General features: G+C 42.5%; 1 protein-coding gene across 3 annotated transcripts in view; it reads left to right on the top strand.

The window, feature by feature from the left end:
• The window catches only part of LOC115136798 (LIM domain kinase 1-like), a 77,251-nt gene extending 54,842 nt beyond the window's left edge, over nucleotides 1-22,409 (top strand). For all 3 annotated transcript variants that reach the window (XM_029672599.2, XM_029672600.2, XM_029672602.2), the window contains 13 exons: nucleotides 6,849-6,958; nucleotides 7,587-7,778; nucleotides 10,092-10,197; nucleotides 10,474-10,670; nucleotides 11,328-11,517; nucleotides 12,015-12,101; nucleotides 13,549-13,680; nucleotides 13,965-14,024; nucleotides 14,533-14,598; nucleotides 15,893-16,046; nucleotides 16,813-16,868; nucleotides 18,038-18,195; nucleotides 18,503-22,409. In XM_029672599.2, coding sequence (XP_029528459.1) covers nucleotides 6,849-6,958; nucleotides 7,587-7,778; nucleotides 10,092-10,197; nucleotides 10,474-10,670; nucleotides 11,328-11,517; nucleotides 12,015-12,101; nucleotides 13,549-13,680; nucleotides 13,965-14,024; nucleotides 14,533-14,598; nucleotides 15,893-16,046; nucleotides 16,813-16,868; nucleotides 18,038-18,195; nucleotides 18,503-18,692 — 1,698 coding nt within the window. In that variant the 3' untranslated portion in view covers nucleotides 18,693-22,409. The remainder of the gene's footprint in view (nucleotides 1-6,848; nucleotides 6,959-7,586; nucleotides 7,779-10,091; nucleotides 10,198-10,473; nucleotides 10,671-11,327; nucleotides 11,518-12,014; nucleotides 12,102-13,548; nucleotides 13,681-13,964; nucleotides 14,025-14,532; nucleotides 14,599-15,892; nucleotides 16,047-16,812; nucleotides 16,869-18,037; nucleotides 18,196-18,502) is intronic.
• Nucleotides 22,410-26,737: the final 4,328 nt, after the last annotated feature.

Genomic DNA, 26,737 nt, shown 5'->3' on the forward strand with positions numbered 1-26,737 from the left:
TGGCTAGCTTCAGCTTGTGTTGAGTGGGCAGGCTTGATTTTGCTGCGTTTGTGCTTTAGGTCTCTCTCTCTTGCATGGTTTTAGTAGAAATAGAACATCAGTATTGATATTGTATCGTTCCCTAAAATTATGTTGTTAAGAGATATCTTCATGTTGAAAGGGTTGAAATGATCTCTAAGAAACTGGGTCCATGAAATACATTTTTTGTTTGTTTCATGAAATAGAAATTAGCCGGGGCAGGCACATGGTCTATATTTAGAGTAGGTCCTGCCCAGAGCCCCAGTTACAGTAGGCTAGGCTAGTTAAAGCTTGATTATAATGCTGAGATGATTGCAGCCCTGCACTGTACATATGCACAGTATAAACACACATGATCATGTACACACAAGTGTGTGCCTCTACCAGATGTCCACCTATCTATCAGATGGAACTCAACGCTTCATTGACTTACCATGAGGTATCATGCTGATTCTATTGACAGCAGTCAGTTCTAAAGCAGCCATAGCTCATCATGATGGTGTTGATGCTACAGGATGGCTTTAACATGCTGTTGATGCTATAGGATGGCCTTAACATGCTGTTGGCTAAGTGGTAGACAGGGGTTTTCCAATGAACAGGCTTGAATTCTAGCCCTGTTTGGGGCTGCTGGGTGCTGTTTCTGCCACTTGGTCTGGTCTAATCATATTTTCCCAGTTTATTCTTTCTAAGTGAGTCGGAATCAGAAACAAAATGAAAGCCTGTGTTGCCAAATGAGATCTAAGTAGGAAAGAAGGCAGTGAACAGGGGAAGCCTAATGGTGATTGGAGGCACTATCTAGAACCATAATGTTTTTTTTGGGGCTGTCCCCATATGATAACTCTTTGAATAACACTTTTTGGTTCCTTGTAGTGCCTTTCTACAGAGGGTTCTACCTGGAACCAAAAAGGTTTATCCTATTGGGATAGCCGAATAACACATTATGGTTCTAGATAGCACCTCCAATCACCATTAGGCTTCCCCCATTCACTGCCTTCTTTCCTACTTAGATCTCAGTTGGCAACACAGGCTTTGTGTTGCCTGTGTATCCTATCCACACACTCTTGTGTGTGGATAGGATACAGATGTCCTTTTTCTACTCAAGATCCAGGCCATGCTCCACTTCTCTTCTCTCCACAGTTTAGGTTTTGGTTTGGAAATTGAAAAGCCAAATTTCATTGCGTGATGAATTGATTTAAATGCAGGTTTCTATATTATAGACGTTCTACCCATCTGTTGTATGGAGATTTGACTGATCCTGATCCCCCAGCACCTCATCAAATGGATTTAGAATGTGGAATCCCCCATGAATCATTTTTGGAATTTGACCTAGAATTAACTCTCATGGAGTATCTATTACCTGCTGAATGTGCTGCTGATTTAATTTAAATTCCTGATGTCAACATCAGCTTGTGTAGCATGAAAAGAACTCCTTTTCCATTGGTTTTATGTGTACTTGGCAGTCTCAGTAGGCCTCAACAACAGAACATGTTGACGCCCTGAGCTAAACTATTGCAACAGTTCCATTGAACCTCAATAGGTCACTGGAATAGCTAGTCGTCTCCAGGTTTCCCATAAAGTGGTTAGTTACACCAACCGGATCCCCCTCTGTGCCAGCTCTGCATCACCTCAAGGTGCTGTGTGTTACAATTAGATCACTGTTACAGATTTATCCTGCCTGGGATGGGTTAGTGAAGTCATGGCGGTGTGTGTGCAATGTTTATATCAGATTAACTGACAACGTGTCTGTGCGTGTGTAGTGTTAATACCAGGCTAACTGACGCAAGGGGTCATACCCTTTGTTGCTAGTGTTTTATAGTCCCCATGACCCTCCACACACGGTCCGTATCACTAAATCGGCAAGACCCTTTACAAAATGCATCAGTATAACTGGAAGTCCATACAGGAAACAGAAGTAAGCAACCGGCTAAAGTTCCAATATCCACCACACTAATAAGCAATGTAGTGGGCAATGGGCAAGCATTCTAAATGGTATGCTAGTATGGATATTAGAATATACTGTAGCATTGGCTCCAATTCACCTAGTTTACATGGTTGGACTCAACCTTTTAGAATGAATCCTAAAAAAAACTAAGATGCAATAGTTTTGGGAACTGAAAATGACCTAAACTCAATATGGAGAATTCCCCCCTCATCTGTTGTTTACACTAGAGAACCTGAGAGTATCGTAGTGACACCAGGGGGTCATAAATACCTCTGATTGGTCCAACAGGGGCCATACACATTCCATAGGCTGTCTGAAAACACACACACACACCACTAAACGGATTAGCCTCCCAACTTATTGGTCGTCAAACACTTAAAGTTGAAACTTTAATGACACATTTACGTACTGAAATGACAGCTTCTGAATGGCTGTCTCATCATCACCAGGGGAATTTCCTCATTCTTGTGTAACATAACTCAGTTTATTACACTAGTGCGAACTCATTTCCATTATCACTCGTGCTTTGAGAGAGGCCTCAAGGAATTTTTTTCTATTTATTTGCACTGATTTGGTTTACAGTGTAGAAAGAGGAGGAAGAGAGATGATTTATTGGACAAAGAAAATGTAAAGATTTGCCTGGTTATATACATGAGTAGTTTCAGGCAGGTTCCTGCTTTCTATTTTGAGATTAGTTGCATTTCTCACCACTATATCTTCATCACAAGTCCCCAGCTGGTGCAGTTAGTGTTCATTATAGGATCATGCATAATATGTGACCGCCTCCCTCCACCTCACCATGGTAACAGACCCACACACTGTTTCCAGATGCTTCTCCATGGCGACCGACCCAGTTCTTCCTGGGTACTGTCCGCCCCCCTCACTGTTACCAAAGGAAACGTGCTGATAATTTGGATTGTTGTCACAGAGGTCCTGTGTGCGCCACATGCCAAGCCACACTGCTCTCTTATACACACACATACGCATGACTACAGAGGCGGGGGGGACCAGCTGTAGGTAGTTATTGTATGTGCTGTAAGTTATCTCCGCTCATTTGTAAATGGAAGATTTTTAACCAATTTTTTGGGCAGGTTTCTTGGAATTTCCAGATCAGGTGGTCTCATGCTGCATAGTTTCATTCGGAGTAATTGTAAATTAGCTAAATTACCAGTGAGAGAAAGATAATAGAACATTCCACCCATAAGATACACACAGGGCTATTGTTAGCGTCTATCTTTTCTTTCTCTCTTTCTCTTTCTCTCTTTCTGCTCTGTTTTTTCTTTGTGTGTGTGCGGCAGTAGCAGTTGTCAGATGTGGTTGGAGAGATGTGTTTGTGTAGGAAAGAGGTTTCGGGGGTCGACAAATGGCAGTAACCACAGTGTCAGAGTGGCAGGCGTTGCACTGTCTCTTCCTCTACGTCCAGATGTCCTTCCTCTCCTCCACGCGGGGGCTCACACCTGAGACTGGCCACTGCCTGCTACACACACACACACACACAATTCTACAGTGTTAAGTCAACACTGACAGTGTTAAATGTGTCACTGGTCCAGTGTCTATACAGGTCCACACTTTGCAGTGTTAAATTAACACACAGCTTAGTGTAAAGCCTTATTTGCATATTACCCAGAGTTAACACCCATGACCATATTTGTTCATGACAAAGACATGGTTATTGCTTTCATCCATTTTCAGTTCAGTGGCCTCCACCAAGTGAGATCCTAAGTGAATATATTGTCATATTATTTTTTTTTTAACCAAATACAACAAGTATTTAATAAGGCCTTATAAAGTGGCCTGAAACTCATGGTTTTCAGGCCTGCAAGTCACATTATGATGTGACTGTAATTCTGTAATTCCTATTGGAATCCAATTCGAGTGGGAATATCCAACATGAATGCCGCAACCTGTATTCAGAATGACTGCCGGGTTGGGAAGACTAAGATATGAGACTATCTAAACCGGAACAACCATTTCAATAAATCAAGTCAAATGAAATGTTATTTGTCACATGCGCCGAATACAATCTTACAGTGAAATGATTACTTACAAGCCCTTAACCAACAATGCAGTTTTAAGAAAATAAGAGATTAGAATAGCAAATCATTCATGAGCAGGGTGCACCGGCAATGCAAATAGTCTGGGTAGCCATTTGATTAGCTGTTAGTCTTATGGCTTGGCGGTAGAAGCTATTTAGGAGTCTCTTGGACCTAGACTTGGCAATAACGTGTGCAATAAAGTAATCCTTTGGATTAGATTGGATTGGTTTAGAAAAATGTATGTTATTTATATTTGAGTAGCATATGATCAATCAATCAATGTCCATTGCAAAAACATAGATATTGAAACAAGCATTTTTTGAAATCTACCTGCAATAGAGCATGCTGTGAAATATGCTAATGTTGGCTGTGCTTTTTGGTTTAACACTGGTTAACACCAACACGGGTTCACTTGCAGAGTTAATTCAACACCTGAATCACCACTAGAAATGTTATTGAAAAATCAACGCTAGGTAACGCTGGCCAATGTTCTGTGCAGACGCGCGCACACACACACACACAAGCACATGCATATTCGACTATTTTACTTTACTCTATAACATACCTTAACACAAGGATAGCATGGTTGACATTACAGCGTATGCTTATTCATTATCAACTAGAAGACATTTTGACCCCTATCTTTCATCATTCATTGTACTTCAATTGTAATTCATTGTACTTTGTTATAATTTCATCTCCGTCCCTCTGAGTGGCTGTGATGTGGTGTTTACACACACTGTGATCATAACTGACATAAAGAACTCAGCCACTTATCATTGTTTACAGCCCATGTTTTACCCTTCCTACTCTACTCTACTGCAAAATACAGTGACTGTGACTCACCAAGCCCCTGAGGCTGCTTCTCTTTACCAACTCATTCTGTGTTCCATCTGCTCCAGAGCTAATGGAAACCAATTACACATTCATTACCTTCTCTCTTCTCATTCACTATCTGAGTCCATCTGCTCTGTTAACATGAACAACCAGGATTCAAAAGGTACACAATTAGGTCAGGGAGTCAACCCATTTCTCTCATTTCTCTGTCTGTCTGTCTGTCTGTCTGTCTGTCTGTCTGTCTGTCTGTCTGTCTGTCTGTCTGTCTGTCTGTCTGTCTGTCTGTCTGTCTGTCTGTCTGTCTGTCTGTCTGTCTGTCTGTCTGTCTGTCTGTCTGTCTGTCTGTCTGTCTGTCTGTCTGTCTGTCTGTCTGTCTGTCTGTCTGTCTGTCTGTCTGTCTGTCTCTGTCTCTCTCTCTCTCTCTGTCTCTCTCTGTCTCTGTCTCTCTCTGTCTCTGTCTCTCTCTCTCTCTGTCTCTGTCTCTCTCTGTCTCTGTCTCTCTCTGTCTCTCTCTGTCTCTGTCTCTCTCTGTCTCTCTGTCTCTGTCTCTGTCTCTCTCTGTCTCTCTGTCTCTGTCTGTCTCTGTCTCTCTCTGTCTCTCTGTCTCTGTCTCTCTCTGTCTCTCTGTCTCTGTCTCTGTCTCTCTCTGTCTCTCTGTCTGTCTCTCTCTGTCTCTCTCTGTCTCTCTGTCTCTCTCTGTCTCTCTGTCTCTGTCTCTCTCTGTCTCTCTGTCTCTGTCTCTCTCTGTCTCTCTCTCTGTCTCTCTCTGTCTCTCTGTCTCTGTCTCTCTCTGTCTCTGTCTCTGTCTCTCTCTCTCTCTCTCTCTCTCTCTCTCTCTCTCTCTCTCTCTCTCTCTCTCTCTGGTTTCCATGGGAACACTCCCCGAGGGGGAGGGTAGACACAGGGCTGTAGAGGTAGATTTAGTTGATTACCCGGAATTTAGTTGTATCTATATTATCGACCACTGTGCCACTCTTAAAGGGAATTGCTAGTATTTTCCAAACTCATAAGAACAGTATTATTTTAAAGTTTCCTTAATAGTGTCTGAAAAATCCCCCCTTGAATTGTTTTTCTTTTTTCCCCCTCATATTTCATAGATTACTATTCTTTGTTCATCCCAGAAAACTGAAACTCCCCCCCAGTAAAATTTGAATTGCAGATCATTGCAGCACTTGAGTGCCTCTGATCAGAGCAGAGCAAGAGAGAGAGAGGTCTTCAACCTCTGTCTCTGAGGAGCTACGAGGTCACCAGTTTCTTGTTTAAGTAAAGCCCTGCTAGACCTGTCCAACCAGCGATGTTGGTCATTTGCATTTAAGGTCATTTTACCTGGGGGGATTTTATGTATAGATTAGCCTCTAGTGGGAATCCTACATTTTTCAATCGATTATCTGTAAACCCTGTTCCAAAAGCTTTCTCAAGTGGGCCCATTTTAGACCAATTTGCCTGGTTACTACGTTAAGCATCTATAAGGAGCATGTGTGAATGTGGTATCTGTTCATTTACAAATCTGGTAGTGGTCGGTAATTTAACTCTGGCTGTTACATTCATCTGGTCGTTGGTTGTGCTGCTTTTGGCCGTTATTCAATTATCAGCTCTATCCTTCTGCCAGTGATTGGATAGTGCTAGATAGAAACTCACCGGAAGCTAATAACGATGATATCAACCACAGCCATCTAGCCCTACTTGTACTGGTTAACCTGCATCTGCCCTAGTTTGTTGCTCTGTTTATTGCTGTTTTTGTGATGTGCTGCATCTACTGACCTGAACAAGTAGTGAACTTGTAGTTGACTTGTAGTATATTCTCTTTGCTTTGTTTAACGTTTGACCTATCGTTGTGTTTTGTAGATTTCTCTTTGCCTTGCTTTTCTGTCTTGACATCAGACAGATGGTCATTGCAAGAGAATCATTTGGATCGCAATTGACCAACCTGCTGAAATAAAGGTTGTGTTATTTAGCTTACTCTTAACCCTACCTAGGAATCCTTCCCTGACCCTCCCTCTGCGTGTGTCCTCCAGGTCGCCGGGGAACAGAAGTACCACCCAGAATGCTTCACCTGTCTGAACTGCAGAGCCTTCATCGGAGACGGAGACACCTACGCACTGGTGGAGAGGTCCAAACTATACTGGTACATTATAATGATCATAAAAACGTTATTTATAAAATGGTCTTCATACATAATCGTAGGGTGTAGAGATTCAGTAGACTCAAGGGAAGGGCATTATTTATCATAGAGATGAGAGGTTGTAATTTGTTCAGAATGTTATTACAGTAACACCATTGCTGTGCAGCCTGGCCACTGTAGCCTAAAGCAGAACTAGAAACGTGGAAATAACGGTAGTGCTGGATAGAGAAACAACTGACATGAGGTGAGGAAGGGGGTACTGTATGACACACACACACTGACACGAGGAGGGAGGAAGGGATGTTGAAATACAAAGCAGTCATTGTGCTGTCAGCTCTGAATGGAAGTGTGTGTGTGATGGGAGGCTGACTAGATCATTATTCTGCCACTTGACATTCTGGCACGATGTTAAAAATATAATTTAATTCTATCAGGTGATGCACACAGAAATGTAAATTGTCACTTATGTCCAAAATAAAATGTGTAATATGCGAACATGACATTGTGTAAGAACATATCACATTTGCATTCCTATTTCTCCGTATTAATATTGCTTTATGGATATTCATACACTTTTCTGTTCTATCTATGCTGACCTCCCCCTGCCTCTCTCCCCTTTCTCCCTTGACAGTGGCCTCTGTTACTACCGGACTATCGTGACGCCGGTGTCCCTGCCAGACTCACCATGCGCCAGGATTCCCCACACGGTGACCCTGGTGTCCATCCCAGCCTCCACAGACGGGCGGAGAGGGATCTCAGTCGCCATCAACCAGCCTGTCAGCCCCAACGGCTACGGCCCCGAACGCACTGTCAGGGTATCACAGTGAGTATAGAGAAGGGGTAGGGGGGTAGGAGTGATGGAGGGTTGAGATATGGTGGGAAAGGGAGAGAGATGGAAAAGAGTATTCCTTATCTCAGTGGGACTTCCTGGTTTAATTAACTATTGAATAGAATTGTAATAAATACACCAAGGGAGGAATGGAGTGGGGAGGGAAGGGGGATGGAGTGGGGAGGGAAGGGGGATGGAGTGGGGAGGGGAGGAGGATGGAGTGGGGAGGGGAGGGGGATGGGGGGGAGGGGAGGGAAGGGGAGGGGGGGGAATGGGGATGGGAGGGGATGGAGTGGGGTGGGGATGGGGGGGAGGGGGGATGGAGTGGGGAGGGGGATGGGTGGGGGGGAAGGGGGATGGAGTGGGGAGGGAGGGGGATGGAGTGGGGAGGGAAGGGAAGGGGGAGGGAGGGAGAGGGGGATGGATCGGGAGGCTAACGGAAGTATGGGAGATTACTGAATGGGAGACATGGAAGTCAGAGACTCAGAATGGAAGTGAGGGAAAGTGAGGACATTGTTATTTAAATCCAGTGTAGATGAAATACTATACCCATGTCCTTGTACAACAAAAGGGATGGAAAGGATCTAGCAGTAGGTACGCTGTTCTGTCTTCTATCTTTCCAGTGGACCAGTATACCATTCTGTACATGCTAGATTTTCTATAGTCTCACATTGTCATACTTCCTAGATTGATGATGTAATCACTCGGCTAATGGAATGTGAGAAAGATGGATATCGAGGTTAAATCTACAGTTGAAGTCGGAAGTTTACATACACTTCGGTTGGAGTCATAAAAACTAATTTTTTAACGACTCCACACATTTCTTGTTAACAAACTATAGTTTTGGCAAGTTGATTAGGACATCTACTTTGTGCATGACATAAGTCATTTTTCCAACAATTGTTTACAGACAGATTATTTCACTTACAATTCCAGTGGGTCAGAAGTTTACATACACTAAATTGACTGTGCCTTTTTAAATAGCTTGGAAAATTCCAGAAAATGATGTCATGGCTTTAGAAGCTTCTGATAGGCGAATTGACATCATTTGAGTCAATTGGAGGTGTACCCGTGGATGCATTTCAAGGCCTACCTTCGAACTCAGTGGCTCTTTGCTTGACATCATGGGAAAATCAAAAGAAATCAGCCAAGACCTCAGAAAAAAAAATTGTAGACCGCCACAAGTCTTGTTCATCCTTGGGAACAATTTCCAAACGCCTGAAGGTACCATGTTCATCTGTACAAACAATAGTACGCAAGTATAAACACCATGGGACCACGCAGCCGTCATACCGCTCGGGAAGGAGACACGTTGTCACGTAAAGGGAGTCTTATATCGACATAACCTGAGAGGCCGCTCAGCAAGGAAGAAGTCACTGCTCCAAAATCGCCATAAAAAATCCAGACTACAGTTTGCAACTGCACAATGGAACAAAGATCATACTTTTTGGAGAAATGTCCTCTGGTCCGATTAAACAAAAATAGAACTGTTTGGCCATAATGACCATCGTTATGTTTGGAGGGAGAGGGAGGCTTGGAAAGGGAGAGGCTTGCAAGTCGAAGAACACCATCCCAACCGTGAATCACGGGGGTAGCAGCATCATGTTTTGGGGGTGCTTTGCTGCAAGAGGGACTGGTGCACTTCACAAAATAGATGGCATCCTGAGGCAGGACAATTATGTGGATATATTGAAGCAACATCTCAAGACATCAGTCAGGAAGTTAAAGCTTGGTCGCAAATGGGTCCTCCAAATGGACAATGACCCCAAGCATGCTTCCAAAGTTGTGGCAAAATGGCTTAAGGACAACAAAGTCAAGGTATTGGAGTGGCCATGACAAAGCCCTGACCTCAATCCCATAGAACATTTGTGGGCAGAACTGAGAAAGCGTGTGCGAGCAAGGAGGCCTACAAACCTGACTCAGTTACACCAGCTCTGTCAGGAGGAATGGGCCAAAATTCACCCAACTTATTGTGGGAAGTCTACCTGAAACGTTTGACCCAAGTTAAACAATTTAAAGGCAATGCTACCAAATACTAATTGAGTGTATGTAAACTTCTGACCCACTGGGAATGTGATGAAAGAAATAAAAGCTGAAATAAATCATTCTCTCTACTATGATTCTGACATTTCATTCTTAAAATAACGTGGTGACCCTAACTGACCTAGGACAGGGAATTGTTACTAGGATTAAATGTCAGGAATTGTGAAAAACTGAGTTTAAATGTATTTGGCTAAGGTGTATGTAAACTTCCGACTTCAACTGCATTTCCAACTGCTTATCGCTGTTCTCTCATTCCTTCTCCAGGGTGGACTCTGAGTTGATCAGTCCAGATGTGAAGAACTCCATACATGTCGGAGACCGGATCCTGGAGATCAACGGAACACCCATCAGGAATGTTCCTCTCGATGAGGTAACCTAGCTGACATCTCTTTACTTGTGTTGCTGATAGACATCAATGACATTGATTTTAGATGTTAATGAAATGTGTGTCTTGATGTTACAAGATACAAGTTTAAGTCCTTACTCTTGTTTATTCTACTGCATCAGAGCATGGAGTTGATGTACACTAAGGGGAAAACATCAACACTCTTAGCCATCATACTACATGTTATGCTATATGCTATTTTACATTCTATATGTTATGCTACATGCTAATGCTACACTGATCATATTCTTCCTCCACCAGATTGACCTGCTCATCCAGGAGACCAGTCGTCTGCTCCAGCTGACCATAGAGCACGACCCCCACGACCAGGGGGGTTTAGAGGGTGAGACAGTGGGCGGACCCCTGACCACCCCCCTGTCTGACGGTCCAAGCCCCATCCTCCCCATCACTCAGCCCCCACACCCAGATATCAACAACCTGCGCTCACGCATGATCACGTAAGGACTAATCTCGGTGACGTTTACAGGCGCACAAATACAGGCTGTAGTAGTCATGGTGTTTTGTTTTATTTCAACCTCAAATACAGTATGAATAGAATAGAAAAGGAAATAATTACGCAACAAAATACAGATTTACAGTGCCTTGCGAAAGTATTCGGCCCCCTTGAACTTTGCGACCTTTTGCCACATTTCAGGCTTCAAACATAAAGATATAAAACTCTTTTTTTTGTGAAGAATCAACAACAAGTGGGACACAATCATGAAGTGGAACGACATTTATTGGATATTTCAAACTTTTTTAACAAATCAAAAACTGAAAAATTGGGCGTGCAAAATTAGGAACTTCAGTTCTTCAGTGAAATGGATGAGCAATTACATATGTAACTGCAGTCACGCTGTCGCTCCCATTTCCTAATTAGTCTATAACAATAATTGCTGCTAGAATGGTGCCTGGCAGTACCATTTAACACTGTGAAACACAATATGGATGCGCGTCAGTTACACTGAGACTGACTGATGATTGCTTTGTCTCTACCTGTTCCATCTTTCTCTCTTTTTCCTCTGCCCCTCACTCACTCCCTCGCTCTTATTGTATCCCTTTCTCCCTCTCTCTTTCTCTGTTTCTCTATCTTCCTCTCGGCCCTCTCTCTCCAGGCGGAGCTACAGTATTGATAAGTCTCCGTGCTCCAGTAACGCAGCGTCCCCTCTCTCTCAGAGGAAGGACTTTAACCGCTCCGAGTCACTGCGGGTCGTCTCCAACAGTCGAATGCACCGGATCTTCCGGCCTTCAGACCTCATCCATGGAGAGGTGCTCGGAAAAGGCTGCTTCGGACAGGCCATCAAGGTTAACACACCAACCTCTACACACTCTGGTTTTGATTTGTTGACTGATGACTTGGGTATGACGCTGCCATTGTCTGTTCGACTGTCCTCTCTGTTAAAGATGACCATAGAAAAGAAACTCATTTTGGGGGACAGTTCCAACACCTTAAAAATCCCACTTCACACTACTAAATGTGTGTCAAACGTTACTGCGTAGGAGCAATATATTCTTTATTCAAAAGTTCCAGAAGATGGCAGCATTGAGGTGTTTTACAGAATGGCCTCTGATGTAACCAGAATGTACTATATGTCTGCATCTGCTGCTTGGAAGATGCACTCAAGCAGGGAGCAAATATCAGCATTGAGAGGGGGGCAACATATATCTAGAGTTTTTATACCTTAGCAGTTCTTAACAACTTCCCAGACGTTGCCTGTTTGGGTGAAATTAGCTTTGAACGGAAAGTGTCCCCATGCCCTTTGGCGCAGGCTGATGACATCACGGGGTGTGTGTATCTGCAGGTAACCCACAGAGAGACAGGGGAGGTGATGGTGATGAAGGAGCTGATTCGTTTTGATGATGAGACACAGAGGACATTCCTAAAAGAGGTGGGTGACATTACTCTATTTGACCCTTGACTTATTTTGCCTTTATTGATGTGTTACCATCAGGGTTCAACGGGATCAATTCAGGAGATACATTCATATTCTAAATTCCATTTGCTTAAGAAGGATTTCATAAGATTTTAAATTGGTCTTATATATTAACGGTTTATGAAGGCACACCATCCATCTCTTTCCCTTACTCCAATGATTTGAATGAACCACCACAGTCAATGACAAACTTTGTGCTTGTCCCAAAGAGCTCCCACTTCTTCTAAGAACAATACAATCCTTTGCTATGTGTCTACAGCACATGTATCATCAAGAACAATGCTTAGGCTTAGTTTACTGACAGAGATCACCTACCATGTTTCCAACCCTGGCCACTAGTGTTAACCCTCCTGGGCTACATTTACCACAGAATGTAGTTTGTCAAACTCTGACTTTGTCATGTTTAGATGATCGTCATACACACCCCTACAGCTCGTAAAAAGTACACCACCCTAATTAGGCTGTGAGGGGTGGACAGACAGTCATTACAGGTATACACAGGTATACACCCTTGGCCGCATCCCTCCCAGATACACAGACACTTACATCGACAATCACATGCACGCTCGCACGCGCACACACACACACACACACACACACTATTCTACCCTGCATTCTACTCTCCTCTTCAGGAAATAATGTGAGCACTGAGGTGTGCAGGTTAACACCCGTAGTCCTTTTAATAGCTCTGTAAACAGTAAAAACATCAGGCCATGACCACCCACAAACAAACAGCTAGAGGAATGGAGACTACGGTTTGTTTTCTAACTCTTTTATTAGTGCCTAGCCTGCATAACACTCCAATTACAATCTCTCACAATCTAATCACACAAAACACAAACACTGCCTTGGGAATGGTTTCCTGAGTTTCTAAGTTCAAGATGTTTTTAACTTGATCGATGGATTGGAGTCTGGTCCTTATGGTAGAGACATAGTAGTTATTTTTAAAACCTTGGCGGCCATTTTAAATCAAAGCCTTTAAAGAGTTTTCTCCTTTCCTTGACTTCACAGTAGCTTATGTAATGTGTACCTGCTTTAGGAGCTAATCAGTTCGTCTTGCTCTGGGAGGCTGTAATAACCACGTATTACTCCTCTTTCTTGTTACAATTATGTCAAGTTAATGACAGGAGAGGAGACATCTTGTATGTTTTAGACCAGGAAGAAATGGTTACAGACTAAAATCGAGTTCTGGATGGAGGAAGTTCTATCTCACAGAGACCCTCAGGGCGGAAGACAAGGAGGTCTAGGTCGTTCACTAATTATCTAGCTACCCACCCAGTTCATTTAACTAAATACTGCCTTTACTAAACCCACACAACAACTCCCCACAGCTCCTAGATGATTGATCTTTATGAGGAGTCAGGGCTAGGACAATAACTAACATACTCTCCTCCCTCTCCAGGTGAAGGTGATGCGTTGTCTGGAGCACCCCAACGTGCTGAAGTTCATTGGTGTCCTTTACAAAGATAAGAGACTCAACTTCATCGCAGAGTACATCAAAGGAGGAACCCTGAGGGAGACAATCAAGAAAATGGTAACGTGTGTGTGTGTGTGTGTGTGTGTGTGTGTGTGTATGTGTGTAGGATTGTAGTACTTTGTTGCATGCACTTCTGTATGGGTGTGCCACCGCACCAGCTTGTGTGTGTGTGGTTGGGTGGCTGTGTGTCCCCATGAGTGCATAGTTGCGTGTTGTACATTGTGTCTCAGATTCATCAGAGGGTTTAGGATTAGAGAGCCTCTCTTTAGTTTTAATCACTGGTGTTTATGTTCTGTGAAACATCCAGAGTCTGATTCTATCCTGGTTTGTCTTACTAACAGGACACCAACTACCCATGGAACCAGAGAGTGAGCTTTGCTAAAGACATCGCTGCAGGAATGGTGAGTGAATGATCCATGCCTAATAAAATGTATAGAATGCCTCTAGAATGGGTCTTTTCAGGACCAGGGCACCATGGGCTCACTGCTGCTGTCAGAGAAACTGCAGTGCAGTGGTGGTGAATAGAATATCAGACAGTGCAGTCAAACTAACCATGCTCACACTGCCCTCTAGTGGAGATCTAGAGGAAGAGTAACAGCAGTGTTGATCACGTGTAGAAGAATTTCCCTATTTGAAAATTACATCTTGAATTCCTTGTGGATTAGGGCATCGTGGGTAGTCATAGTGTGTTGCCTTTGATTTGGGTTTACAGTGATGAATATAGCACATGACTAGATTAGTGAATTTACAAAGTCTATACTCTGAAAAGGGTTTGAGAGAAGGAGCAACAACAATGCACATTTGTTCCACTAGGCACTGGTTTGAGGTTTAGGCTTAATACCTAACTCTTGTTTTCTTTCTTTCTCTCTCTCTCTTTCCATCACTCTCTCTCTTCTCTCCATTTTCCAGTCATATCTGCATTCCGTGAACATAATCCACCGCGACCTGAACTCATACAACTGTCTTGTCAGAGAGGTGAGTAAAGAGATGTTAGGTATGTTCTCTCTAAAGGGTGTGTGCTTTCTTTGAGGATTAAGACTTTGCACCTGTATGTCTAGATCACATACAGGTTTGTCTCTCGTTGAGAGAGATGTGACCATGGAGATTCCTTGACGTTAGAAAACAGAGAAACCTTTGTTAGAGTAAAGTACTGGACAGTAGAGCCGCCCTTCTTAAATCAGAGGCCTTACAGGACAAGTGACATGCCATGTACTGTACACTTCTTCACCTAGACCTGTTCAAATAGAGGGTAGAAAATATATCAATTTCTATGAACTGACAAGGTAAACATCCATGTTGAAGAAAACACTGGATAAAGATATTGTGTCCTAAAGTATTAGATAAACAGACCAGGATGAGGATTCCTATGTCCTGTATAGTATTTGATAAAACACTAACCCGGAGATCTGATAGGGTTTATATTGAACCTGAATAAGCAGGTGACTAGTCTGGGGTCTCTGGGGTATACTGTATTGACATGTGTTGTTATCTCACTGACACACTGTCTTCCTGTCTGTCTGTGTTTTTACCTCTCAATGTCAACAGTCATAGTATTCACTCTCTTTATTCCTCTATGTTGTTGAGTGTGCCCTCTCTATCTTTCTCTCTCCCTCTAACTGGCATTTGTCTTCATGTCTGTGGTAAGATGTATAGTCTTGTAGGTAGGTTTGCAGTGTGTTTGGTATTCTAAGTATTGTCATTCATTAGATGTGACTCTGTCTGTGTGTACTCTGTCTCCCTGTAGAATACGAGTATGGTGGTGGCAGACTTTAGGCTGGTGTTGTTAGTATTGTGTTGTACTAGATGTAACTCTGTCTGCTCTGTTTGTCCCCTCTCTGTCTCCCTGCAGAATAACAGTGTGGTGGTGGCAGACTTTGGGCTGGTGTTGTTAGTATTGTGTTGTACTAGATGTAACTCTGTCTGCTCTGTTTGTCCCCTCTCTGTCTCCCTGCAGAATAACAGTGTGGTGGTGGCAGACTTTGGGCTGGTGTTGTTAGTATTGTGTTGTACTAGATGTAACTCTGTATGCTCTGTTTGTCCCCTCTCTGTCTCCCTGCAGAATAACAGTGTGGTGGTGGCAGACTTTAGGCTGGTGTTGTTAGTATTGTGTTGTACTAGATGTAACTCTGTATGCTCTGTTTGTCCCCTCTCTGTCTCCCTGCAGAATAACAGTGTGGTGGTGGCAGACTTTGGGCTGGTGTTGTTAGTATTGTGTTGTACTAGATGTAACTCTGTATGCTCTGTTTGTCCCCTCTCTGTCTCCCTGCAGAATAACAGTGTGGTGGTGGCAGACTTTGGGCTGGCTCGGCTGATGGTGGAAGACAAGATCCAGGACAAGAGTCTCCTGCAGAAGAAACCTGACCGCAGGAAGAGATACACGGTAGTGGGCAACCCCTACTGGATGGCCCCGGAGATGATCCACGGTGTGTATGTAGGCGTGTGTGTGTGTATTCAGGGCAGTGGTGGGAAAGGTACCCAATTGTCATACTTGAGTAAAAGTAAAGATACCTTAATAGAAATCTACTCAAGTAAAAGTGAAAGTCACCCAGTAAATACTACTTGAGTAAAAGTATTTGGTTTTAAATATACTTAAGTATCAAAAGTAAAAGTATAAATAATTTCAAATTATTTTTATTAAGCAAATAATTAAGCAAACACCATTTTCTTGTTTTTATATTTATTTACACATAGCCAAAGGCACACTCCAACACTCAGACATTATTCACAAACTAAGCATGTGTGTTTAGTGAGTCTGCCAGATCAGAGGCGGTAGGGAAGACCAGGAATGTTCTCTTGATAAGTGTGTGAATTGGACCATTTTCCTGTCCTGCTTAGCATTCAAAATGTAACAAGTACTTTTGGGTGTCAGGGAAAATGTATGGAGTAAAAAGTACATTATTTTCTTTAGGAACGTAGTAAAGTAAATGTTGTCAAAAATATAAATAGTAAAGTACACATAACCCCAAATCTACTTAGGTACTACTTTAAAGTATTTTTACTCAAGTACTTCACACCACTGGTTCAGGGTCGACCTATTTTAACCATTGCTTGAATTGCACTTAAATCGAATGACAACCATATGGCTTTTAAACAGAAAAATGTGAATTCTTCAGTTGTTTCAACTCCACATACTGTAATACATTGTCAGTACTCTGAAACCAATAGCCTCACAAGTGTCTTCTCTCACAGGGAAAAGCTATGATGAAAAGGTGGACATCTTTTCCTTCGGGATCATGCTTTGTGAGGTGAGTGCCCCGTGACAGCAGAATATGGAAGTAATCCCTGCTGCTGAGAAAGTAAAATAGTCGAAAGTATTCATATTCCTCATTAAATGCTTTTGAGTTATGTTAAAATAGAGAGACCAATCAGTATGGTAACCATTAGGGTTGGTCCTAGCAGCACTGGGTTGAACTATTCTGTTGTCAGAGATGCAGTGAGTCTATCTCCACATGGATTTAATTAGGCAGGGACTCCACAGAGGCAGGATTACAGAGGGGAAATTCTCTTTATGTGGTGGGTGACTGATAGGGACTGGGGCTACCTGTAGTCTAGCTAGCTGATCTGATGCCATTTGGTGGTCCCATTGGGCATACCCTCAGTCCCTCTATGATTGGTATACTCTGTTATTGGGGACTCCCTTTCCCCTGGACCTGGAGTCTCACAACAGTAAGTCAGATGTACATGTAGGATCTTAATTTCACCTATATTGTCACAGAAAAATAATCCTGCAGCAACAGGATTTGAACTGTTAGTCCATAATGTTGCTTGATTGGTGGCTAGGCCAAAAGCAGGCTACATGGAACGTGACATACTGTTAATATAACGATCTGTTAGTGTTGGTTTTCAGTGAATTTATGTCAATCACAAAGTTCTATTGCATTTCCTACAGTGCATGAAAAATCTCAGCAACAAAAGAGTGATCGAATTAAGATCTTACATCTGTAGGCCCTCCCGAGTGGCGCAGTGGTGTAAGGCACTGCATCTCATTGCTAGAGGTGTCACTACAGACCCTGGTTTGATTCCGGGCTGTATCACAACTGGCCGTGATTGGGAGTCCCATAGGGCGGCGCACAATATGGCCCAGCGTCGTCCCGGTTAGGGTTTGGCCGGGTTAGGCCGTCATTGTAAATAAGAATTTGTTCTTAACTGACTTGCCTAGTTAAATAAAGGTTAAATAACAAAAATATTATAATAAAATGAGAATCTGGCGAGCAGTCGTGATGTCTGATATTAGTTTATGACTAATGATCCAGCTTCATAACTGGTGTTATAACTAGTCTGAGGTTGTTGCCCTAGCATATACAACAGTGCCTTTTGCCCTTTCCTTACTGTGTATCTCTCCCTTACTCCCTCGCTCTCTATCTCGCTCTCTTTTTCTTTCTCTCTCTCGCTCTACCTCTCCCTCCCCCTCCAGATCATCGGTAGGGTGAATGCAGACCCAGACTACTTGCCCAGGGCCCATGACTTTGGGCTGAATGTGACAGGCTTCTTAGAGCACTTCTGTCCTCCAGACTGTCCCCCAGCCTTCTTCCCTATGGCTGCCCTCTGCTGTGACCTGGATGCTGAGAAACGGTGAGTGTGTAGTCTGACACTGACCTGAGTCATGTATCACCATGCTGTGTGAGATTTTTTGGGGTGTAGATTACGCAAGTTTACTTTCTGTACACGGATTATGTAAACAGGAACACTTTTCCAGTTATTTGTCTATAAAGTTACTTATGAGTGTAAACTGTATTCTAACTTTGATTGTTTGATAATACTATACATGTTGAGTGTTGGTTTATTATAAGTCACCTGTCCCATTGCTGCCACGGTAACTGACTTATGTGATCTAGCTTGACATCACTAACCTATGACTGATTGGCTCTTCTTTCTGTAGCCCCGCCTTCACCAAGCTGGAGGGGTGGCTGGAGAACCTGAAGATGCACCTGGAGATCCGCCTGCCGGTGGTGTCCGAGCTCGACACGCTACACAAAGCGTTTTGGGGAAACCACACCGCCCCCACCATGGCTTGCACCGCCATGCGGTCCGAGAACGGCCTGCCCCCACACCCCGAGACTCCGGAGTAGATGGGATCTGTAACAGAGTGGAATGCTGCTGGTCTCAGCCCATGAGAGAGGGGGTTATGGTGGTCATTGAGGAGGGTAGTAGAGCCTCTGGCAATGGAGTAGTTGCATTGCATTGTCCAGGGAGGGGTGAGGCAGGAGCTTTGTATGTACCTCCTCATGCCACAGCAGTCACAGTGGTCATATAGGCTAACAGTGAGCTGTCGATGGGCTGTATAGACTCAGGGGGAACCGAGGAAGGGAAAAGCCAGCCTTGCCTAAAGGCACTCACTCATTCAACTCCAACCAAGAGAGACTCACTCAGACTACCATTACCACTATCATAGCTTCAGTCTCATGATTGCTGTACCTTAGCTGAATGTCAGGCTGGCAACTGCTAGCTAGCAGTATCAGTCAATCCCAGCTGTAAAAACATCCATCTTAACACTCATGTCATCTTTATCTTATTGAGATGGTGTTCAAGCATTTTCAGATGTCACTTAAAAAAAAAAAAGATGCTTCAGCCTCATTGGTAGGGGTCCCTCCTCCAGAGTGTTTGTACAATATCATGTGTTTGAAAAGTATTCCTCTGTGTGACTTTGGTTTGATTTAATTTGATGATATCAAAACCACTTTTTGAAATGCTAAAGGAGGGGCCTTTTATGTGGATAATACGAAACACATAAGTTGAGACGCACACACACAATCCAGATGTACAATATAATAGAGCAAATGCTTTTGAGCATAAACAAAAAGCTTTTTAAACACTGCATGACTGTAAATAGCCCTGTCTGTGTCCAGTAAGCCTTGTCTGTTGTCTCCTCCTCTCCCCCTCTACTGGTGACAGTTGTGTCACAAATGGTATCCTGTTCCCTTTATAGTGCACTGCTTAAGACCAGTTGCTAAAGCGTATTACCAAAGTAGTGCACTATAGGGTGCCATTTGGGATGCATTCTTAAAGTGATGCCCCTGGTAGTGTAGAACATATGGTCCATGAATGACTATTCCTTCTCTCACTGTGCAGCACTGACTTGACTTTGAGGTAAACTTATTTCACACCTTTGATACATTTTATTTTTCCATTTCATATGTTTATTACTCTCTCTTTCCTTCTCATTCACGTCGAGGTGAAATCTTATGTATTCAAACTCAACCCACCCAATGTATATAGCCGGTGATAATATCATATTGTAAATGTTTTAAATATTCTAAATGTACAGACATATTTTGTATACTTATAATGTATGCTACATTGCCATATTTTTATTGGGCTACCTGTTGAAATGAAGGAGAATAAGAAAAGTTAGGCAGTGGTAGCTGATATGGAGCAGATAACTTTCGACAGGGATGATGACTTCCTGTCTTGGGTTGCCATAGTGTCAGACAGTGGTAGGGGGCTTTTAGGAAGTTAATGCGAAGTAAAAGAGCATCTTAGGGTCCTAGCTCACTCCTACCGACCATCACTGTAAGTGTAAGCACTCTCACAAGATGTGTCCCATTTACTCCCGTCGTCTCCTCTCTGCATATCAAGTTATTTGATCTCGTCTAGACTCCAGAGAGTGCCCTGACTATGACCTTGGATATAACTACTCTGTGGGTATCGCCTCAATTGAATGCAACCATAACAAGAGAATCAACACAGAGTCACAAAATGAAGGTTATGTAGTTTGGCATTATATGCCAAGCCACATTTACCGTTTATTCCTCTCAAAAGAAATTGAGGATAATTTGTTAGTTGTTACTATAGAGTTCTTTAGTCATCCATAGCAGGGTGGATGTGTTTTGGAAGTTGGAGACAGCCAGACAGTCACATCATAGTGTATCTCTGACCACAAGCTTCTCTCAGTCCTACAGTACATGGAGACAAACTTTGTCACAACACAAGTCTCCTCTACATGGAACTCCCTATGGGAGGCCCTCTGTTTACACACAAACTGCTGGCTGTAATTAATATCTATATTGTATGTCTGTTGTTATGCCTCTCATACTACACTCTCTTGAAAATAATCTTTCTCTTGAACACATTGTCACTCATTCTCTCACGCGTGTTCTTTTTCCATCAAACATTTTCTCTATTCCCTCTTTTCCACTTGAAGATGAGCTGCATGGTGTACTTGCTATTGCGATCACTTCTGCTGTATAACCAGGCTATTCTTTTCATTTTAAAGCTAAAATTGTGATTAAAAGGAAAGAAAGAAAGAGACAGGAAAGAGTGTACAGACATAGACAGGAAAGAGTGTACAGACATAGACAGGAAAGAGTGTACAGACAGAGACAGGAAAGAGTGTACAGACAGAGACAGGAAAGAGTGTACAGACAGAGACATTAAAAAAAACACAGCATCTCTTTTTATATATAATGACTGAAATCTTTTTGTATAGATTTGAGTACTTTGATTTGCACTTTCAATTTTGGGTTACTTGTGATAAAGAACTAAAATGACGGTTGATAATATGAATGCAAGTCACTGATGGAGCCTTTCAATTAAATTGTAAACGTGTCCTGGGAAATTCTTCCTTCTTTGTAGCAAACCAGAGTTAGGTGGCCATTCTGATGCCTGCAGGTATTTATTATTAGATAACTGTCACAGCATGTCTGTGTCGAACTTGGTTCTCATTTCAGACATATCCTCAACTTTAAAAACATGGTACATGCAACATTGAGGGGTTCAAAAGAGATACCTCCCAGGCCTACCTTCTAATTGTCTAAACTATTCAGCCTTGTTATTTCATATTCTTCTAGTTTGCTACAGAGAGGATGAAATAACCATGGTCTGTCTGCTGCCTATAGACCGATCCTTTGTGAATGAAGTTCTGTGTCTTCTTGACTGTTTCACCTTACGGTGATGTCCAGAGAGGGTTAAACCACTGTTAGTCTGTCATCAAAAGAGAGCACTTGTACGGTGCCTTTTTTCACATTATTGTGCCAACCCGAACAGTATTGAGCTGGCTAGATATCTTCCTTTCCAAAACGATTCCAGAAACTAGGCTGGATGTGAAACAAGGCCAGTGTAGTACACATCTGTTTGCCTTGTCATGGAATCGGCTCAGTTGTGTGAAAAGGGTATACTTACTGGCCTATTCAATCACCAAAATCACAGTAGTACAATAAGCCTCCAATGAGCATGCAGTCCTCTACCTACCTGTCAATGTATAAATCAGTACAGAAAATATCTCTCTTATGCACATCTTCTGCTAATGTGTTTATCAATGGGCATGTATGGGAATTCAATTGAAGTATGTATGGGACTTTGCCATGTTTGTAAATATGTATCACCATGTATGTCAAAGCCACATTGTCAAGCATGTGTATGGATGTATGGATGAGAATGTGTCAGCAGCACTTCTTTGCAAAGTATCCTTACCGCTGAACAATATGCTGTGCCTTTGTTTTAAAGCTAGCCTTGCCAACGACTCGACTCGAAACGCGTTTGTTTGAACTGATTTTTTTGTGTAAAATTCAACCCTGATGATAATGAATGGATTTAACATCCTTGCTGATATTTTGTTTAATTATGAGATTTTCCTCTTGTTGTATATCATATTTATATTTTCCATATTTCTCCATTTTTGATATCTTAGGGATTATGGTTCATTTTATTTTCCTTTTATTTAAAAAAACAAAAACAACACAAGCTGTGAACCTTTCTGCACTTTAATCCTGAACGTGAACATTGAGAACCCTAGGAGACCACTGTATTTCATCACAGCTGGAATAAACGTGTTGCTCCTTTTAATGAAATTGATCAGTGTGTGATTTATTGTATAATTACTTATATCCTTTACATTTGATATGACTACTATACAAAAAAAGTACTACTGGAGGAGGAGATTGTGTATGCAATGGAGGACAGGACCCACCTTTCATCCCATCAACCCCAGATGATAATGATCAGACATCCCCTCCTCAGTGCCATACTTTCACTTTCTCACTGAAGTTAAGTAGGCTACTGTATGACTTAATGTAATTAATACATTTTCTTTTGCGCTCAAGAATGAACTCATTTCAAATGACCTGAATAGCTGAAAAAACATGTATCTTCTACCAACAGGTTATATTTTCCTACACAGTAGAGATGGTCATGTCTCCTGGAAAGCCACTAAGTGTGTATGCTTTAGTTCTAGTCTTGCTCGAAGACATCTTATTCAGCTACAGTAATCGTGTTCCTGGTGAGCAGCTGTGATTGATAATTAAGTATTTCATATCCATTATTGAACATTTTGTTATAAAGAAGCAGTCATTATAACATGTCAATAGACTATCCAAAATAAGACATTAATTGTGCCACACTGGCTACCCAGACTCCGGACAAACACTATGCCACGCTCACCGACGTTGGTTTCGTATGTAGCGAACGACCGAGCATGGAATGTTCGTGTGAATCGAACCGTCGGGCTAGTTTTTATTGTATTTAACTAGGCAAATCAGTTGATTAAGAACAAATTCTTATTTACAATGACGGCCTACAGTGGGTTAACTGCCTTGTTTAGGGGTAAAACGATAGATTTGAACCTGTCGGGTCGGGGATTTGATGCAGAAATATGTCGGTTACTGGCCCAACACTCTAACCACTAGGCTACCTACATGTACACTCTCGTATTATGTAATGAATGCAAACTGGACAATGCAACCTTCCTCCCTGCAGAGGGAAGGGTACATTTCTCAGGCACACGTGACCATATCCATCCTGCGCATCCATGTGCGATTGTTTTCATTCCGATGGTGGCGCAGGCTGCGCCGCTTGACGTCACGGTGAGTCTGGCTGGGCAGTACTGCTACTGAACAGTGCGCTGTTAAAATCTGAAGCTGCCATTCAGTGTTTTTGCACTTTAGAATAGGCATCGGTGCAAGGAACCGCAGTGGAAGACGAAGAGTAACATTTAATATAGGGTAGGTTGTTCGCAAGCCTCTCAGAATCATCATTGTCCTGCACAATAAACACACGGAATACACCACGTAACCCCCAAACGGAGGCTTGAAGAGTGTTGGCATAGCATTCATTCATACGGCAATTGCAAAATGGAAAATTCGTCTTCCAACAACCGGTTTAGGACAACAATGTTCAACCACGGTGAGTAGTCAATCTAGTCTCTCTAAGAATGTGCCAATAAGTATCCTATGCAAGTGTGATCGGAGGAGAACCTCGGGAAAACAATTCCAAATGTGTCCGTTGGTTTGCGTCGTAGGGGGTTCAGCGCCCTGCAGCATCTCGCGCGCTCTCACTCCGGTATTGGTTTGTTTTGGGCTCGTATTTATCTAGGCTGGGGCACATATTGCTGGTCGCACGACTATTGCTTGTTAAAGTGGTGTCCTCAATTGATTAAACTGTGTCAGCTGAAGTTTCAGGGAGACGAGAAAGTAACCAAAACAGCTACAGTGTGCAACCCAAATGGATATGTCTATATTGTGGACGTTAGATAATTTTGCTCTAAAGATAATTTGCTAATCTTTTTTTAACGTGTCCTGTCAGTTTGACAATAGAGGGGAGTTTTTTTTGCCCATGTCAAACTCCCGCGAAAACCTGCTCCCGGAGTCGTTGCATATTTACTTAAAACAGAGGTCATAAACCAGACTTTTGGCTCAGACTTTTGGCCCATGCTGTCCCTTTGGGCTGAGTTTTACTCTTTAAGGCAGGAATGTAGATGAAAGAGCCATACATCCAAGTGATGGGCTATGCAGTTCACAAGAGGTGGTGGATATATAATTTGCTTGTCTAATCAGCATATTGATTACATTATTGGTTACCTCATCCAGCAAATGATGTGATAAACCCAAAGGTTTTATAGGGCTAAGCCAAAAGTCATGATCAAAAGTTTACTGCTGTTGTGTGTATGTATGTTGTTATGCAAATTAAATCATAGGCTATGCATGTATAGTTCACTCAGGATGAGGTCGGCTGACAGGGACTAGCTAGTGCTCATATATACCTGAGACTCCGTTTACCCTTTACATGAACCCTGTTTATATAATCACAACTCTGTCATAGCAATGACAAAACAACATGCCTCCAGTCCAGTCCCATCACAGGTAAGGTGCTGTTTGACCAAACCTAAATGACCACTTGCACTGACTGACATTTGGAGAATATATTTCCTCCAATTGCATAAAAGTGCTTTATTCTTCAGCCAGACTCTGAGAAACTGGCTCACCTGTGTCTACACTGATAATCTCTGTATCAAGATGAGCATTGTTTTTACTGCTGAGTGACAGGTAGCTTGCCGTCTGACGAGGCCTTATCCAATGATGATGGCCCGACCACGATGACCTGACTTTTTTTTTTTTTTTGCATACAACAGAAGCCATGGAGTGAATGAACCATTCACAATTCCACGCTGATTGTGTGTACTTGTGCCCAACTAATTATTTTCATTTTTAACTCTGTGCCCCAATGATGCCACCACGGATAAACATCTGGTTAGTCCAGACTGTTGCCATCAAAGAAATAGGTAACAGAGAGAAAGGGGGGTATACAGAGCCTGATATACACCAGCGAAAACAGCCTGTCCTCTGAGTCCCACCCTTGAGAGTGAGAGACACACACAAGTCTGACATCAGCTCAGTGTGTTGATTTGGGCTCCATGCTGTTGGCTCATATGGATGTACTTTACAGCAGCCAGCCCAGTCAGCTGACGTTAGTGTATTCCTTTTATATGGTATAAGTAGACTGAAACAGTGGCTTTTTCTTAGTGTCCATTGTCCCTTTTCCAAATACAGGTTGTAGGTTTCTGTGAACTCGACGATCCTCACTAAATTCTATTACTTTCTGAGACTGAGCAAAGTTTTAATTTGGTCGCCTTCCTCCTACCGTTTTTAGCTGTCGACTGTCCCTGTTTATAGCAGCTCAAATTGGAATCTAGGCCGGTGTAATTAACCCATTTGAACTGATTTAACAAATGAAAAAAGGTCTCTTTCTTAAACAAGTACAAATCTCAGACCAACTCAACCTGTGATACCCAAAACAATGGGAAGGAACCCTACTACTTTACAGTAGGAAGTTAAAGTAGAGGAAGTGGCTCTCCTCTGTAGTCCAGCTGGGAAAACAGCCAGTAGTGGTAGAGACCGAGGAGACTGATGAGCAGAGACTTGGGTTCAAATAGTATTTCAAACCTTACAAACACTTTGAGAGTTTGATTGAGCCTGTCTGAAGTGCAGGATTTGGGCAGGATTTGGCAATTTTGTGACTCCCATTGACCATTGCACCAAGCAAGCTTAATCAAGCGTGGCTAAAGGTATTTGTAATTAAATAAATACCATTTGAACCCAGGCCCGGTCATAGTGGCTAGCGGTGGACATTCCTCAGTGAGAGCTTGTTGGAGAGACGCAGCCATCCAAGACCACTGTGGCTTCACTAAAAGCATCATGGCTAGAGAGGCACTCCATGTAGATCATCACAAAACCCACACTGAAATCAAGAAGGCCAGCCATTATATTATCAGTACAGCCATTGTTATAACAAAATAGCTATATACAGTACCTGTCAAGTTTGGACACACCTACTCATTCAAGGGTTTTTCTTAATTCTTACTATTTTCTAAATTGTTGAATAATAGTAAAGACATAAATTATGAAGTAACACATGAAATCATGTAGTAACCAATAAAGTGTTAAACAAAACAAAATATATTTTAGATTCTTCAAAGTAGCCACCCTTTTCCTTGATTACAATTTTGCTCACTCTTGGCATTTCCTCAACCAGCTCCACCTGGAATGCTTTTCCAACAGTCTTGAAGAATTTCCCACATATACTGAGAACTTGTTGGCTGCTTTTCCCTCTCTTTGCGGTACAACTCATCCAAAACCATCTCAATTGGGTTGAGGTCGGGTGATTGTGGATGCCAGATCATCTGATGCAGCACTCCATCATGCTCCTTCTTGGTTAAATAGCCATTACACAGCCTGGAGGTGTGTTGGGTCATTGTCCTGTTGAAAAACGAATGATAGTCCCACTAAGCACAAACCAGATGGGATGGCTTATCGCTGCAGAATGCTGTGGTAGCCATGCTGGTTAAGTGTGCCTTGAATTCTAAATAAATCACAGACAGTGTCACCAGCAAAGCATCATCACAACT

Source organism: Oncorhynchus nerka, linkage group LG11 (assembly GCF_034236695.1).
Source record: "Oncorhynchus nerka isolate Pitt River linkage group LG11, Oner_Uvic_2.0, whole genome shotgun sequence".
Taxonomy (NCBI): Eukaryota; Metazoa; Chordata; class Actinopteri; order Salmoniformes; family Salmonidae; genus Oncorhynchus; species Oncorhynchus nerka.